Genomic DNA, 15,439 nt, shown 5'->3' with positions numbered 1-15,439 from the left:
AAACCAGTTAAATAAAACAAAAACTGTGCAGATATGTGTGTAGTGCAAAAAGAGCTTGTCAGTCTGTTAAATTGACAGGAAAACACTGTATTGATTAAAATAATATGAAATATTTGATATAATCTTTGTATTATTTTATATCGAAATGCAAGGTGCATGATCAGAATCAGCTTTATTCGCCAAGTGTGCTCAAACACACAAGGAATTTGTTGTGGTTTTTAAGGAGCTCTTGGTACATACATGCATACATACATATCTGACATGAGAACAGAAACATTTAAATAAGACTTAACAATAAATAATAATGTGTTTGAATGTGGAACAGAAGATTTATGTACAGATTTGTGCACTATTTACTCTCTATATACAGCTGTATAGAAAATATGCATATGTATTTACATAGTACTTGAGAGAGGCGACAATTAGAGATGGAGAATGAATTACAGAACACAGGTAATTATTCCTGTGTTAGCTGTTTAGGCTGGAGATGGCATGGGGGAAAAACAGTTTTTATGCCTAGATGTTCTAGTGCACAGAGATCTGTAGTGTCTGATTGAGGGGAGACGTGCAAACAGGTTGTGTCCGGGGTAAGAGGGGTCTGTGATGATGTTACCTGACCGTTTCTTCACTCTAGAGTAGTAACTTAGTCCTGAAGGCTAGGCAGGTGGACACCAATAAACCTTTCAGCTGTCCTAACAGTCCGCTGCAGTCTTCTAATATCTGATTATTTAGAGGCGAATATTGTCTAGTACAATGAAATCCCCTCAAAATACAAAAAAATAATACATATTGCCAATACACAATAAATTAAGCCTAAATTCACAAAATCTCATATATAATTTAGAAATGTAGATGTACAAAATATAACATTTAACTGCAAAGTTTTAACTGAAATTATGAGCCATTTTACTTCATGCTTCAAACCTCAATACACACATGCGTATTGCGTAAACTCCTCGAACTACAAAATAAAACTACAAAGCCCACAATAATAAAGAGGAAACGCTCCGTAATAGGATTGGCCGAAGGGTTTGCCACGCCCCACTACGTTGCGCTGATTGGCCTTTGCCGGGAGTTCATGGCCAATCACGGAATTTCATTGGTCAATGTGAGAAAAGAGGGGCGTGATCACTGCGGACAGCCGAGAGCCGTGCTACGGGAGGAGCGAGCAGCGTGTTTCCGGTAAGAGCGACACAACAGTACTATTAGAAACGTTCTGTTAGAAAATTAAAGCAGACTTTAAAAGTCATTTTTTTCATGTGATTCGACATCGACTTTATAACTAATTGTATTGTCAGGGGGTCATCTATCGAGCGACGCGGAGCACACGCGGCAATGGAAACCGAGTTTCGGGAAATCGATGAGCTCGGGAACTGGAACGCCGTTTACCAGGTAACGATAAAGGACTGATTCTGCTCCATACTTGATTATGATGTTCTAAATATTCATAACAATCCAAAGCGAAGTTTGTTTTGTGATGTTTATTTTTGACAACTCAGATTGCGCTGCTTCTTCTCTAACTCACAGAATATATGATATAACAAGTTCCATAGAGTGACCAATATACAGATGAGTTCGTCTTTTATGAGAGGGAGTCTATTATTAGTCGGTTTGACACTTTTATCTACTAATCTGGCTCACTTGCAGTTTTTGATGACAGTGATGGATGAATGGCATCATTAACTGGATGCTGGTGGTCCCCACAACTGTGTGCCTTATAGTTTCTCCCCACCGAACCATTTGTCACACATTTGTTTCACTTACAGTAAGAAGCATTTTCATCTCATAGACTTCTGTTTTACTGTAGGAGATTAAGCAGCAGTCCAGTGACCTACCATGCAAGATCGCCAAACTTCCAGAAAACAGAAGCCGTAATCGCTACAGAGACGTCAGTCCGTGTAAGTGTGCCGCTTCCCCTGTTTGACACAGTCAGTGACACCTAACGGAAGGAGGCCTGTTATCAGCAAGCTGTTAAAGTCATTTCACACTGAAGATGTCATGTCTTTTTTTCTCTCCCTTTTTTAACTCTTCGGTCACAAAGACTTTAAAGAGCAGTGCTGTTGTGGTTTCCTCTCTCTCTCTGAGTCTTTTTCTTTTTCCACAACAACCTGAAAAGGTCCTCAGCTCACAAAACACCACATTAAATGAATGACACTGTGTTTTATCGGTTTCAACTGAGCATTTTCATCAGGGAAGTGTTTTTCTCTCTTGTGGGGAACTGAGAACGGGACCTGAAAAAGAGTCGTTCCACCACTGAACTTGCAAAGCATCATGGGTGATGCGCCTCACAGCTTAATTGCTCTCTCTCTTTTCACAGTTGACCACAGCCGTATTCGTCTACAGATTGGCAGTAATGACTACATCAATGCCAGCCTGATCTCAGTAGATGAAGCTCAGAGAAACTACATACTAACTCAGGTGACACACTTGCACTTAGACCTGCATCTTCTGAATCTGATGATTTATCTGCACCTGCACACCATCTGACACATCTGAGGATGATACAGACAGAATAAAGGAACTGAAGAGTTCATTGGCATAATAGCAGGAGCATATATCCTGGGAAAAATCTCTTGTCAAGTTTTCTTGCAATATTAAAGCCTCTTCACATCAACAAAATGTTTGGTGCAATTTTCACATGTGTTCTGTCTGTTCAGATCAAGGCTTAAAAATGGCTGACAAGCTGAAAGAAAATGTGCAATCATTCTCTGACAGTAGGTGGCGCTTTTAGAAAAGAGCTAATCTTGATGGTTGGTTAGTTTTCTTTGCAGTGCAATAGATAAGAGAGATAAGAACTCTTTTCTGTAAAAAAAGAAACCTGTCACATAAATGACATGCAAATGTTTGTGTCTGTCTGAACAGATGCATTAACAGTCGTTCATTCAAATTAAAATGCTTATCATGCTGAATTTTCACAACAAATATTTGTCTTGTTATCTAGACATTTATTTTTAGCCGACGTGTTTTAGAACAAAGATTTCACACCAGGTAAACCTGGACAAAGGTAGACTTCTTTATTCATTTCCTTGGGGCCATCACTAAAATTCACAGGGCCCACAACATTGCTTGGCCACTATTAAAATTTGAAACCAAACAAAATTAAATGCTTTCCTTTTTCTTTTGTGTCACATTAGCTCTGTTAGCCAATCAAAGTATATCAACAGCAATCAATAACAGATTTTTTAAAAAGTGCTTTACAGTTTAAAAGTGAACCATTGCAAAATCAGCCATTTTAATTATATTAGTGCTAAATGATCCAGTATAATATGAGTTACGAGTTAATATTCCTGGTTTGTTTCGGGTGGGACTTCGGGTATACATAAGACAAAAAGGCTAGCTACACTAGAACAATATTAGGTTAAGCAAGTAATAGGGAAACTTTCTGTTTAGAGACCCCCCATCCTGACGTTTGTATTACGCATCTATTAGGTTGCCAACATCCCAGCCGACATCACGCACTGATATTTTGTGGTGACGTTCCATTTGGACACTCGTGGCATCTGCCAGAGAGATTTTCCCTCTCCTGTGTCTGGAGAGAACACTGGGAAATGTTGTGAAATCTGGAGTTGCATCAGTATGACATGTTTCTTTATTGTACAGATGAATTAGTGCACTGATGCTCTGAGGCGGCAGCAGACTTGCCTCTGCCGGCCTCGTTCAGTCAGAGCACTGCCAGCTTGTCATGTACCTCATGCCTGCTCAAATGTGTGATTTACTACGTGGAAAGGTCCGAAAAAGGTCATTAGAGTGCAGGAGTTTCCACTCTTGAGTAAAATTTAAAATACCAAATTCGAACTTCAAATACCAAATTATTTTAATAGAATTTAAAAATTGATTTTATTAATTTCATATTGTTTACTATATTTGTTTGGTCAGTGTCTTTGTGGGTTTTGGTTCTTTTGCTGTTTTAGGCTGTAAGGACCTTTGAAATAACTCAATCATTTGGCGAAGTCATATGGACATGTAATGTGGTCAAGAGCTGTCTGGAACTACATTTGCTGTGCGTTTCCCTGAAAATAATTGCACACCTTCGTCAGCCAATCAGATTCAAGCATTCAACGGCTCCGTAGTACATTGTATATGATTTAATAAAAAAATTAATCTCACTTAAATTGTAATACTTTAACCCCCAGTTTCACAGACAAGGCTTAAGCCTAGTCCTAGACTAAAATGTAAGTCTGAGCCGTTTCAACCAGAGCCGTCCCAAGGCATAAGGGAACTAAGCGGCTGCTTAGGGCCCCCGTGGCCACCAGAGGGCCCTCAAGAGTAGTTTACATGAAATGACCGTTTATTTTATTTTATGTTCGTGATATATGTCAGTGGACAGTGGCAATTATACAAAAGTGCAATATTAAATAATTAAATATTCTATACATATCATTTTATTATTTCCATAGTGACGTGTCATGCAGGCACAATAATGACCATGTTGATAATATGCGCCGGACGCTGCCGTGTGGATCTGTCGGATTAACATCACGTAAATTCACCTATTTCTCCCGAAATACATGAAAGTAAGTGGTCAGTTAGCTGGGAGAAAAACAGAGTAAATTTTATAGTAACCTACACAATATGTATTTGATAGGAATAATTGTCTCTGTGTTGTTGAGTCGTCCATTAATTGAAAAGATTGTTATTGCCGCTTTCCATAGAAATCAGTGTGTAGCCTATTTAACAAACTAAATGTCTTTTTTATTTTACTTAACTGAAGTGTATTTAAATGTCTGAAACATAAAATAAACTGCATTTGGTTGAAAACACTGAACAGTTATGAAATATGAATAGCGCACAGTGCATCTTTTAAAAAAAAAAATGTCTGAGCTCGTATTTCTCTGGCTCAGCGCCAGACAAAGCTTGACGCATCAAAGGGTTAAAATCGATCACGTTTTGGGGGTGGAGGGGGAACAAATGCAACATGGGGTTTTGTGGCACAAATCAGAGGTGCTTTTCTCAAAGCCTTTGTTCGCTAACTATGGTCGTTATTTCCATTGAACTCTATTTGTATTGTAACGACAGAACTTGTGACCTTAGTTGCTTTTGGGAAATACACCTCTGGTCAGATCAGTAAAAATAACTTTCCTGGGTATATATTTTTGTAATAAAAATAAGCTTCTGTTTCATAAACTGATAACAGCTTAACATTATTTACCTCAGCCTACATTTTGCATCTTTGCTATTATATTCCAATATCATTATGCCTCAATTAGCTAGATATAAATTAAGAGTTGTTGTTTTATATGTACAGATGCTCTCTGTTGTGTTTAATATTTATTATAAAAAAGTATGACTTGTAATAAAAGTACAACTTCCATTTAATATTTATGTTTTTCTTGTTTCACAGACAAGGCTTAAGCCTAGTCCTAGACTAAAATGTAAATCTGAGCTATTTCAACTGAAAGAAACTTGCACCGACTGATCTTAAAACATGTCAGTGCCTTTGTTTTGTCTTAAGATGAACACCAGTAATGCTTTTTTCTAAGGCATGTTTATAAAAATGACTTAAATGTCCTAATTGAACTATGGCCTAATCCTGGTTTAGTCTAAGCCTTGTCTGTCAAACCGGGCCTAAAATTAATACTTTAATCAGCAAGGATGCATGAAATTGATTAAAATTACAGTAAAGGTCATTGTAATGTTACAAATGTTTTCTATTTCAAATAAATGTTGTTCTTTTGAACGGTCTATTCAAACAATCCTGAAAAAAGTGTCATGGTTTCCACAAAAATAAAGCAGCACAACTGTCTAAAACATTTGATGATAATAAATGTTTCTTGACACTGAATACTAGAGTAATGGCTGCTGAAAATTCAGCATGGCCATCAGAAGAATAAACTACATTTACAGTATTTTTGATTAAATAAATGTAAAACAATAAAGAAATCTTACCAAAGTATTGAATGGCTGTTAATGGCGCTGCTTACTCTTATAAACCCTGTTGCAGGACAAATTTATTTTATGCATGTTTAAAAGGTATTATTAATACAATATACGGCATGTGCTTGTTTTAAAGATTGTGTTGTGTTTAGGGTCCGTTACCAAACACCTGTGGTCATTTCTGGGAGATGGTGTGGGAGCAGCGCTGCCGAGGAGTCGTGATGCTGAATCGTGTTATAGAGAAAGGCTCGGTGAGAGAAACACGCAGTACCTGTATTTGCCACATGGATACACAGACTCACTTTGAATACCTGCCTGGAATGCTTCTAGCATGCATATGGAGTGTGTGTGAGGTTTGTGTTGTGTGGTTATAATGAAGAAGTGTGTGTATGTACAGATAAAGTGTGCTCAGTATTGGCCTCAGCGAGAGGAGAGGGAGGCTGTTTTTGAAGACACAAATTTCAGACTTACTCTGATCTCAGAGGATGTGAAATCGTACTACACCGTACGACAGCTGGAGCTGGAAAATCTGTCGGTGAGACACTTGATCTTTCTTTTATCTCATCCAGTCTTTCTTTGAGGTTTTATATAGTCCTCCTTTAGTCACTTTCTTCTATTTAGCTAAAATTTTTGTATTTCAACAAAATACGTTGCCTGTTCTTAATGTTTTGTTCAGAGCTTCTTCACTCAACAGTTTCAGGATATTGCAGATGCCAGAGGTTTATTTCTGACAAACACATGCTCCTGGTGGTTAATGGTGTTGTCACGTGTGTTTAAAGACAGAGGAAACACGGGAGATTCTTCATTTCCACTACACCACATGGCCAGATTTTGGCGTGCCAGAGTCGCCTGCATCTTTTCTCAACTTCCTGTTCAAAGTGCGTGAGTCGGGCTGTCTGAGTCTAGAGCATGGTCCTGTCGTGGTTCACTGCAGCGCTGGTATTGGCCGCTCTGGAACGTTCTGCCTTGTAGACACCTGCCTTCTACTGGTGAGAGGACTCACCGCTTGTATGTAATGCCAGATCTGCCGGACAAAAGTGCTGGTTAATATTTAATCTTTGTAAATAATAGAGCTTGTACAATAGCATATTGGTTTATATGATTAAATTTCAAGAATCATGACATTGACATTAATGCATTTGGCAGATAAAATTTCAAGATTATTGGTACCACAGCACTACTTTATTTCAAAAATAAAATATACTCTATGGTTCAAAAGGTTGAGGTCAGTAATTATTTTATTCATCAAATATGTTCATTTGATCAAAAGTGACAGATATTTATGTTACAAAAATGGTATCAAACATGCTGTTCTTTTGAACTTTGTATTCATCAAAGAATCCTGAAAAGCATCACGATTTCCTCTAAAAAAGAAGCACTAGTGTTTCTAACATTAATGATCTCAAGAATGTGAATTGAGCTGCAGATCAGCATATTAGAATGGTTTCTGAAAGATCACGTGACACTGAAAACTGGAGTAAAGGCTGCTAAAAATTCAGCTTTGCATCACAGGAATAAACTACATTTTAAAATATATTAAAATAGAAAACAGTTGACAAATAAATGCAGCCTTATCAACCCCAAATGTTTAAATGGTAGTGTAAATGATTTATAAATATTATAAAAGTATCAATACATTGAGATGCAGCAGTATATTTATGAGATTTATCTGAATCAAAGAATCACTGGATGTCTGGATTTCTCATGATCAGCACCGGCAGATGTGGTCTTGATTTTATTTACAACTCAGTAAAAAAAAGACCCCTCCTAAACAACAGTTATGTGTGTTCTCAGATGTCTCAGAGGAAAGATCCAGCATCAGTACGCATCCAGGAGGTCTTGCTGGAAATGCGGCGATACCGCATGGGTCTGATCCAGACAGCTGACCAGCTGCGTTTCTCTTACCTCGCTGTCATAGAGGGTGCCAAGTACATAATGGGAGACACGTCTGTACAGGTAATGAAAGTCATGTTAAAGAACCAATTTTTGGATGCTCTGCTGAGGTATTAGAGCTGAGCAGAATGACTGTATATATACCATTAAAACATTTGGGGTTGGTGAGATTTTCTTAATATTAAAAGTTTCTTAAATACGCTCACCAATGCTGCGTTTATTTGATCAAATATACTTTCAAACAGTAATATTATGAAATATTTACAATTTCAAATAACTGTTTTATATTATAATATATTTTAAAATGTAATTTATTGCTGTGATAAAACATTTTGTTCATTCCACCCACCTTTAGTAGGTTGTATCGATCAGTGTAATATACTTGTGTTCATGTGTGAGTAGGAGTTCTGGAAGGAGTTATCAAATGAGGAGGATCTCCCCCCTCAATTAACTCCTCCTCCTCCTCCCAGACCACGGCCCCGAATAGACCCACCTAACGGCAAAGGTGACCTGGTGAACTCTGACACCACCCACTTCTTTAGTGAGATAGTAAAAAACAGCGTAGAAATCTGTGCAAACAGGTCAGACTCTCAGTATCTCTCTCTTTCTAGTGGTACCCATCCAGCAGCCACATACAAACATTTTGTCGTTGTGTATTTACAGTGCGCCCCAGACATTCACAGACGGGTCAGAGCTTCGCAAACGGGCAGTCGGTGAGGTCGGAGCGACGGCGTTGTTAAGCGAACCCGATGACCCAGTTGTTCCAAGAGAAGCCCCTCCCAAACCTGCACGGTCTCCGCCCAAGACTCCCATGGAGGAGGCGACTCCTGTTGCTGCCAATGGAGCGTGGAGCCCCCTGCTGACCAGTGTGTTTATGTGCACGGTACTGGCTGTAGGTGGTTATGCCTGTTACCGCACCTATTTCCACTGATTCCGTCTCTTTCTCTATCCCTCCATGTGCTGGCTGTTGGCGGAAAAAGAAAAAGAGAGACACACACAGACACTCACACTTTCTCAGCTGGACCTGTCTCTCTCAGCTGGGCCCATCTCACTCTCTCCGAATGTCTTTGGGAAAAAGTTTCAGAGACTTTTCTTAGCCAAACTGCTGTTGCCTCCCTCTACATACACACACACTCTTACACACAGTCTAATAAATGTGTGTCCGTTTAAAACCTCAGGGCCTCACAATTCAGGTGTTGCTACCCAAACGTTAAACACAGGTAAAAGATAATCCAAAAGACTCTGTTATTGCTGCAGTAAGTAAGGGAACTTTTTGTGTGTGTGTGTATGTATCTCTATCATTTTTTTTAAGTCTCAGAAGGAGCTGCACAGAAGGTGAGCTTCTCTTATACATGCTGAAAACACAAATCTGCTGTACATGATTGAAACCCTGTTTGTATTTGTGTGTTTTGGAGAAAAGGGAGATCATGAGTAGTCAGGGATGTCTGATCCCATCAAGTGCTCTGTTAGGCTACTGTCACAGCAGAAAACATCCCAAAAGCTTTTTCTTTTCTTTTTGTTTTTTTCCAGCTTTAGTTTATACCCCAAAGGTGACACTGGCACTTTGTCTGTATAAGGAAAAAAGATCTGATGCACCGACCTCTCGTTCGTTCATTCTTTCCCTTTGTCAAATCAGACCATTTAAAATGCTGGAGCAGGATGCCACTTTCAGAACAAACCTCAGTTAGATCCCTTCTAAAGGATCAGCTGGTTCTCCAGAGGTCCTGCTACGGCCATTTAGTTTATCCAGAACTCACATTTCATTTTTCATCAAACTGAAAGACTAAAATCACTTCAAATCAGGCAAGCATTCTTACTAGACCTCATGGATTTTCGTGGCAAAATTTTCACTTAATGCCAGCTCTGGAAATCAAGGTAAAGCAAGTTAACCTGACTGATTGATTGTTACAACAAAAATGTGGCAGCAGGTGGCAGTATTAAGTATGAGATTTTTCACTTGTATTCCCCTTTAGAGGACAGTGACTCATGGGACAGGGTATGATTTTTATTTTTTACCTTTTTTCCTGCTGCAATACAGATACATTCATGCTTCTGGCCCTTGTCACATGACCTAAATGGTGTGCGTTGAGTGCAGGAGGTCAGAATTAATGTAAAAAACAAAACACCAGCACTGAATGAATGCAAAGAGAGGAACGTCCAGTGACAGTGAGCTGTCTTTGTGTTTTACTGTTTTATTATATTATTGTCATAGCAATTATTATTGAGAGAGATTAACAGCAGACGGGCTTAAACATTTCCTTCGAATCAAACCATGCTGTAGAACTGTTACTTTTGAACAATGTGTGAACAAGTCTAATGCGGTAACCTCAAAAAAAAAGAAGCCTCTTCTGTATTGAGGCCTGAAGTGCTTTTAATTGTGACATTGTGTGGTGACTCTTTGACTGACTGTTGCTTGACCAGTCCAGAATGGCAATTTTTGGGTCGCTAGGTGGTTTTTAGAGGTTCAATGTTTCACACACTGAAGCTGTTGATGTTTGGTTTGAAGGTTCTGTTGTAACAGAGTGCCACCATTCATTGTAGTGACTGTCAGAATCCGGTCCCATTGCTGGATCACAGAATGTAAAGTCTCTCTTCTTGCCGGCTTTATTTACACACACATATATAGAGAAATTTATTTGTCTGTGTCATTGTTTGTCTTCTTTCAGTTATCTTTGGCCTGGTAGACATCAGACTGCCTTGGCCTTTGTATAGGAGGCTTAAGAATTTCTTTCCCCCCATTCTGTTGTGTTCTTTTTAATGTTGATTTATCCGTTTTTTTTGTTTGTTTGTTTTTTTGTAATAAAGGTATGTGCTTTGTTCCAGTTGGATGTCTTGACATTTGAAATTTTATTTTTTGGACAATACAAAGCAGGCGCTGTGGTAATAAACATATAAATCTCTGATTCTTCTGTTTTTGAGTTTGTTCTTATTCCATCAGGTCATGATGAGAGAAGTTTTTCCGATTTTTATAAAATCTCATATTGAGAACTTTAATATGAATGAAAGCTCTCTGTGAGTGTTATAATTGTAAAGTTAATCTAAATAATAGATTACAGACTCAAATCTGTGATGTACGTGTAGTTTCAGCTTGTTTCATGTGCAGTTTCATCATCCTCTTACTATTTAGTTCAAGATCACATTTGATACCACATTTAAATTCTAAGAAAATGTATGCAGGTCCCAGACAGCCAGGGACTTCCAAACCTCTGGCCAGACTGTCCTGAGACCAAAAAAAGGTGAACCAGGTTCTTAGTGTTATAGTGCCAAATTACGCTGAGCCCCCCAGCTACTATTTTCACTTGTCTAATGTTAGCCTACCTCTGCAAAAAAAAAACCCTTAAGAAATATAATAGCAGTATAAATTTATATTTTATATGCAAGGAAGGAGAGATGAACATCTAAAAATAATTAGTAAAATCTATAAACATTAAAGTGTATTAAAAATCATATTAAAATGACTTTATTTTTGTATTTTACTCTAAAGATGCTTTTTGTATTTTATCTCTCTGAATTTTACAAAAAAAAATCCATATAGCACCCCTGTGCTGCATGTATGTTAGAAATTCAGTTTTTGTTACGTGCCCTTTGATTTTTAGCTCTATATATTTCACGCAAAAGAACTTCACATGACCAGTAGAGGGCGCTTCAGGATCAGTAACTCACTTCTTGGTTTTTATTTCAACTGGGGTTTTCCCCAATAAGCAAATTAAACTTTTTTTTTAATAACTTGTCTGAACTCGAGTGATTGGAAACTAATATTCAAATAACAGTGATTGTTCAAATACTTGTGCTCTTTTTAAGGAAACCCATCCTCATGCAAGAATGTTCACAGTGCAAAAAGGCAGCTATAATTCCATAGGCTTTCTGAAACCACATCTGTATCTATAAGATACTCTAGTCATGACAGGAGTCCTGAGCTGTAATGTTTTCTTGTGTACGTGCTTGAGTGTGTGTAAGCACAGTACAGCTGGCATTTCCTGTAGCATTACCCTACTAAAATGACAAAACCTCACAGCTTCCAATAAATCATTTTGAGCACATTTCCACTCTTACGAGCTCACACAGACTTTTTCTGTGATAAGAGATTTCTTAAATGTTTTTACAACTCAGATGCCATAAATATGCTTCCATCTGTACTTACTGTATATACAGTATAAGGGACACTGTGCAGGTTTCAGATGTACTAATGACGCTTTCTCTGACGCTGCTGGTCTGAGGCGACAGGTTTGTGGTTGTTTTAACCTGTTTTTACTATACTGGTTTGTGTCAGTTTTTACTGGTCTGAGAAGATCCATAGTCACTTTGTCTCTTCATGTTCCTACAAAGACTCTTAGAATGCATCAATTAGAGGTGATTTGTGTCACATATGCCAAGCAGTTCATCCCATTTCTTGTGACATAACCTATATGTAAGATTATAATATGTCCTTCCCTCCTTCAACTGTTCACTTGTTTTTAGTGTCACTCATTTTTCCCTCTCTGTCTTATAGGTGATTCAGCAGTTTGCAATCATGTTTCGGGGAGCAGTTTATTAACCGTTTTTATTTCCTTGTTGAAAAGAAATACAGATTTGCTCGATTTAAGACTGTGAAAGTATTTCTGAAAAACATATTTCATCACACATGGCTAAAAACAGTGCCATTCTTCAACACCCACGCGTTAAAAGTGCTGAAATGAAATGTCATTATAAATCCTGTGATAAGACTGATTCATCTGACTCTGACACACACTTGCTTACATTTGATTAAAATAAAGCTGCAAATGAAGTATACACTGCCTAGGACTGTATTTAAATAATGAGCTTGGGTGTAAACCAACAGGAAGCTATATCATTTAGCATAAAGGATTGGACTAGATGAGACGTGTCATCACAGGAATAATTGGTATTGTTCCAGAAAGTTCAGCAGATGCTAAAGACTGAAGTGTTTGTAAACTTGTCTGACAGTCTGTGTCCTTATGTGTGTAATCACATTCTGCTGTGGGTTAAACTTACAGGTGAGTGTGTTCTCAAGAATGCGTTTGTGTGCACGCATGTAGTTCACACTATTCAGGAATGAGTGTGTGTATATGTGTGTGAGAGTGAGTCAGGGCACTCCCTAACACTCGTGGTACTTTGACGTAAAACAGACAGGACAGGACAGGCTGATCCAACTACTTGGGAAAAACACTGATGTAGGCGGGGCTTATTACAGGAAGTCCACTTAAAAAGACCGCGAACATGAAACTCCTGCTGGGGCTTGGGGTCAGTTATGGGTTCATGTATCAAGCAGCTGCTGCTTATTACTTCTGGCATTTAAGAGTGCTGACAACAAACATAACATCTATGAAACTCTATTGGGTTTGTATATACACAGTGAATTGATTACTTGGATTGGACAAGGGAGAGTTTTGGCGAGTGGATAGCGTGTGTGTTACAACATAAGTGAGGAATTGTATTGGTTTGCTTCTTTACTTGTCTCTCTTTCCTGTATGTACCTCCCTCTTTCCTCTCTCCTCCCATTTCCGTTGCTTTGGGAATATTTCCTGGGAGCAAGAGATTTAGGAAACTCCAGAAAGAAAAAAAGAGTGACTCATGTTTTGACTCAGTCCTGATCAATGCCAAAGCACAGATGTTTAAGCTAATTTTTAACCGGTAAACTGATTCTTTAACACAGTATAAAAAAAATAAAAAAAATAAATTTGGTTATTTTATTAGTAGTTTAATGAAATTACAGAGGCTTTGTTCTCAGACCTAGTGAACATTAATAAAAGTATCAATAAAACTTGTGTGCAATTAAAAACTGACCATTTTCCCTATTATTTGTGTGTGCTATGTATGTTTATCTTTATTAGAATAGCATTATGTTAGCTTAGCATCAATCATATTCGTGCGGCCCACAAAGTTTTAAATCACATGAGTGTGCAATGTATTTTTATGCCTAATAGTGCATCAGGCCATTAGCCTTGTAACATACTAATATTTTCTGTTACATTATTTGTGTCACTGTTTATGTAAAGACTAACATGAAGTTTAGGATGCTGCCTTAGGGACTATTCACATGAACAACATTTTTTTGTAAAAACCTGAAATGCAGGCCAGCCCAGTAGAATGAAAAAAAAGTAAGGTCTAGAAACGTATTTTATAAAAAGTTCAATTGTGTGTGTTTATGTGCAAGCGCAACAGTCAAACACATCCATCTAACTCATGTTGTTTAGAGAAAAACAATTAAAAAGCAGCACAAGGGAACACAAAAACACGAGACTCGGAGCAGTGGAACTGAAAAAAAAAGCGCAAGAGAGATTAATTTATTAAAAGTTTAACTACTTTGAACTTGAATGTCACATTTTTAGAATATTGTGTCATGAGTGAGACACCTTTACATTAAAAAATATAATTACACAAAAATGCATCCTGTGTGAACCGCCCCTTAGGGGCCATTCACAAAATGCACTTTTGCATTTAAAACTAAGATGCAAAGTCTAAAGACACTTTATAATTTCTTTTGATTTGAGCGCTGAATATTTAGAATGACATGTAATGCAGAAAAATACACAAGACATGAATGCAATGGTTAAAAATGTAAATCCATATAAAGCATTTATGCACACAAAAAAAAAAAAAAAAAACATTGTAGTGGAATTCAAAAATGTGTTGGAACAGAGAATATGAGTTTAAAATATTTTAAATAAGTATTTTTTTTTATAAAAATAAGTTTTTTTTTTTTGCTTATTTAGAGTATCTTGCCACATACATCTTAAACTCAACTGAAATCAATTGCAAGTTTAGGTCCTGTAACACTATTTGTGTGTTTGTCTGTAACACTAGTTGATGTCTATGTAGAGCATTTTATGACATTTAGGACACCGCAGTCGATATTGGCAGTAGACAACAGAACCCACTGAAACTCAGGATGAACTGTGTGAACCCTCAGGTTAAACTCAGCATATACAAAACAATCATCAGGTTTTTGCCATTATGACTGGAGTAAACCAGCTCTCAGGTTCCATGATTGCACTTGTTTATGCTTAAGTAAATGGAAAAAAAAATTCTGCTGGCCATTGTGTATCTAGGCTCTGCTGGTCTAAGGGCACCCCTCAACCGCATCTTGTTTTTTTGAGGTCGGTTTCCTCAGCAACGAGCGCGTGCGCTGTAATTTCCTGTTGCTATGTTCAGTGTGCGCATGCACTCCATTACACCTTAAGCAGATCTGCAGAGTTTACGTAAACAGCCTAGTTCGGTGCTTCCCCTTCTTTACGACTAGCGCTTCCTTCCTCCTGCAAATGCAGACACGCGCACACACACAAGCTCACTGACGTGCGCAAAAAGTTCTCGGTGTAAACGCTGTACGATGACCTGTTTAAAGATCTTCCATAAACAAGTGTCCTATCGTTCACCACCTTTACATCACAGTCGTCATAGCAACACTTTATGCGACTGACGGGGGGAATGTTTTCATACACAGGACGTGAAGCAAAACAACAGCATGTTCCTAAGCATAGTACTCTGTTTTTCACAACACTAAAAAAAGGCCTGCTGACATCTTGCAGAAAAATAGCAGCAGCATAAATTATGAATTGTGTATGTATTTGTATATGCTTGATTCAAGCTAAACTTGTCTCCCAAATTTGGTGCAATTTAATGTCTTAAGGGTTGCATGAAGGCCCAGGGCCCTCGAACTGCCAGGGACCATTTG

The 15,439-nt window shown here is 38.0% G+C and overlaps 1 protein-coding gene across 2 annotated transcripts; it reads left to right on the top strand.

Annotated features, from left to right (window-relative positions):
* The first annotated feature begins 1,110 nt into the window (after positions 1-1,110).
* On the top strand, positions 1,111-10,672 carry LOC306847859 (tyrosine-protein phosphatase non-receptor type 1-like). Of its 2 annotated transcripts, XM_079382055.1 has the most exons (11): positions 1,111-1,182; positions 1,299-1,392; positions 1,808-1,898; positions 2,318-2,418; positions 4,398-4,514; positions 6,027-6,125; positions 6,272-6,409; positions 6,654-6,863; positions 7,669-7,830; positions 8,170-8,348; positions 8,431-10,672. In XM_079382055.1, exons 5-11 carry the CDS (start codon positions 4,509-4,511, stop codon positions 8,696-8,698), a joined length of 1,062 nt encoding a protein of 353 aa, XP_079238181.1. In that variant the 5' UTR covers positions 1,111-1,182; positions 1,299-1,392; positions 1,808-1,898; positions 2,318-2,418; positions 4,398-4,508; the 3' UTR covers positions 8,699-10,672. The 2 variants fall into 2 exon arrangements, with proteins under 2 accessions (XP_079238181.1, XP_079238180.1); XM_079382054.1 differs by lacking the exon at positions 4,398-4,514 and having other exon boundaries at positions 1,131-1,182.
* The last annotated feature ends 4,767 nt before the right edge of the window (positions 10,673-15,439 follow it).

This window comes from Barbus barbus, assembly GCF_936440315.1.
Source record: "Barbus barbus genome assembly, chromosome: 28".
In the NCBI taxonomy this organism is placed as follows: domain Eukaryota; kingdom Metazoa; phylum Chordata; class Actinopteri; order Cypriniformes; family Cyprinidae; genus Barbus; species Barbus barbus.
The sequence above is the reverse complement of the archived record's forward strand: the minus strand, read 5'-3'. Positions and strand labels throughout refer to the sequence as shown.

Excerpts from the sequence above, each read along its gene's own strand:
- LOC306847859 (XM_079382054.1), top strand. The coding sequence starts at position 1,336 with ATGGAAACCGAGTTTCGGGAAATCGATGAGCTCGGGAACTGGAACGCC. Across the intron at positions 2,419-6,026 it reads GAAACTACATACTAACTCAG|GGTCCGTTACCAAACACCTG; the intron begins GTGACACACTTG and ends TGTTGTGTTTAG. Across the intron at positions 6,864-7,668 it reads TAGACACCTGCCTTCTACTG|ATGTCTCAGAGGAAAGATCC; the intron begins GTGAGAGGACTC and ends GTGTGTTCTCAG.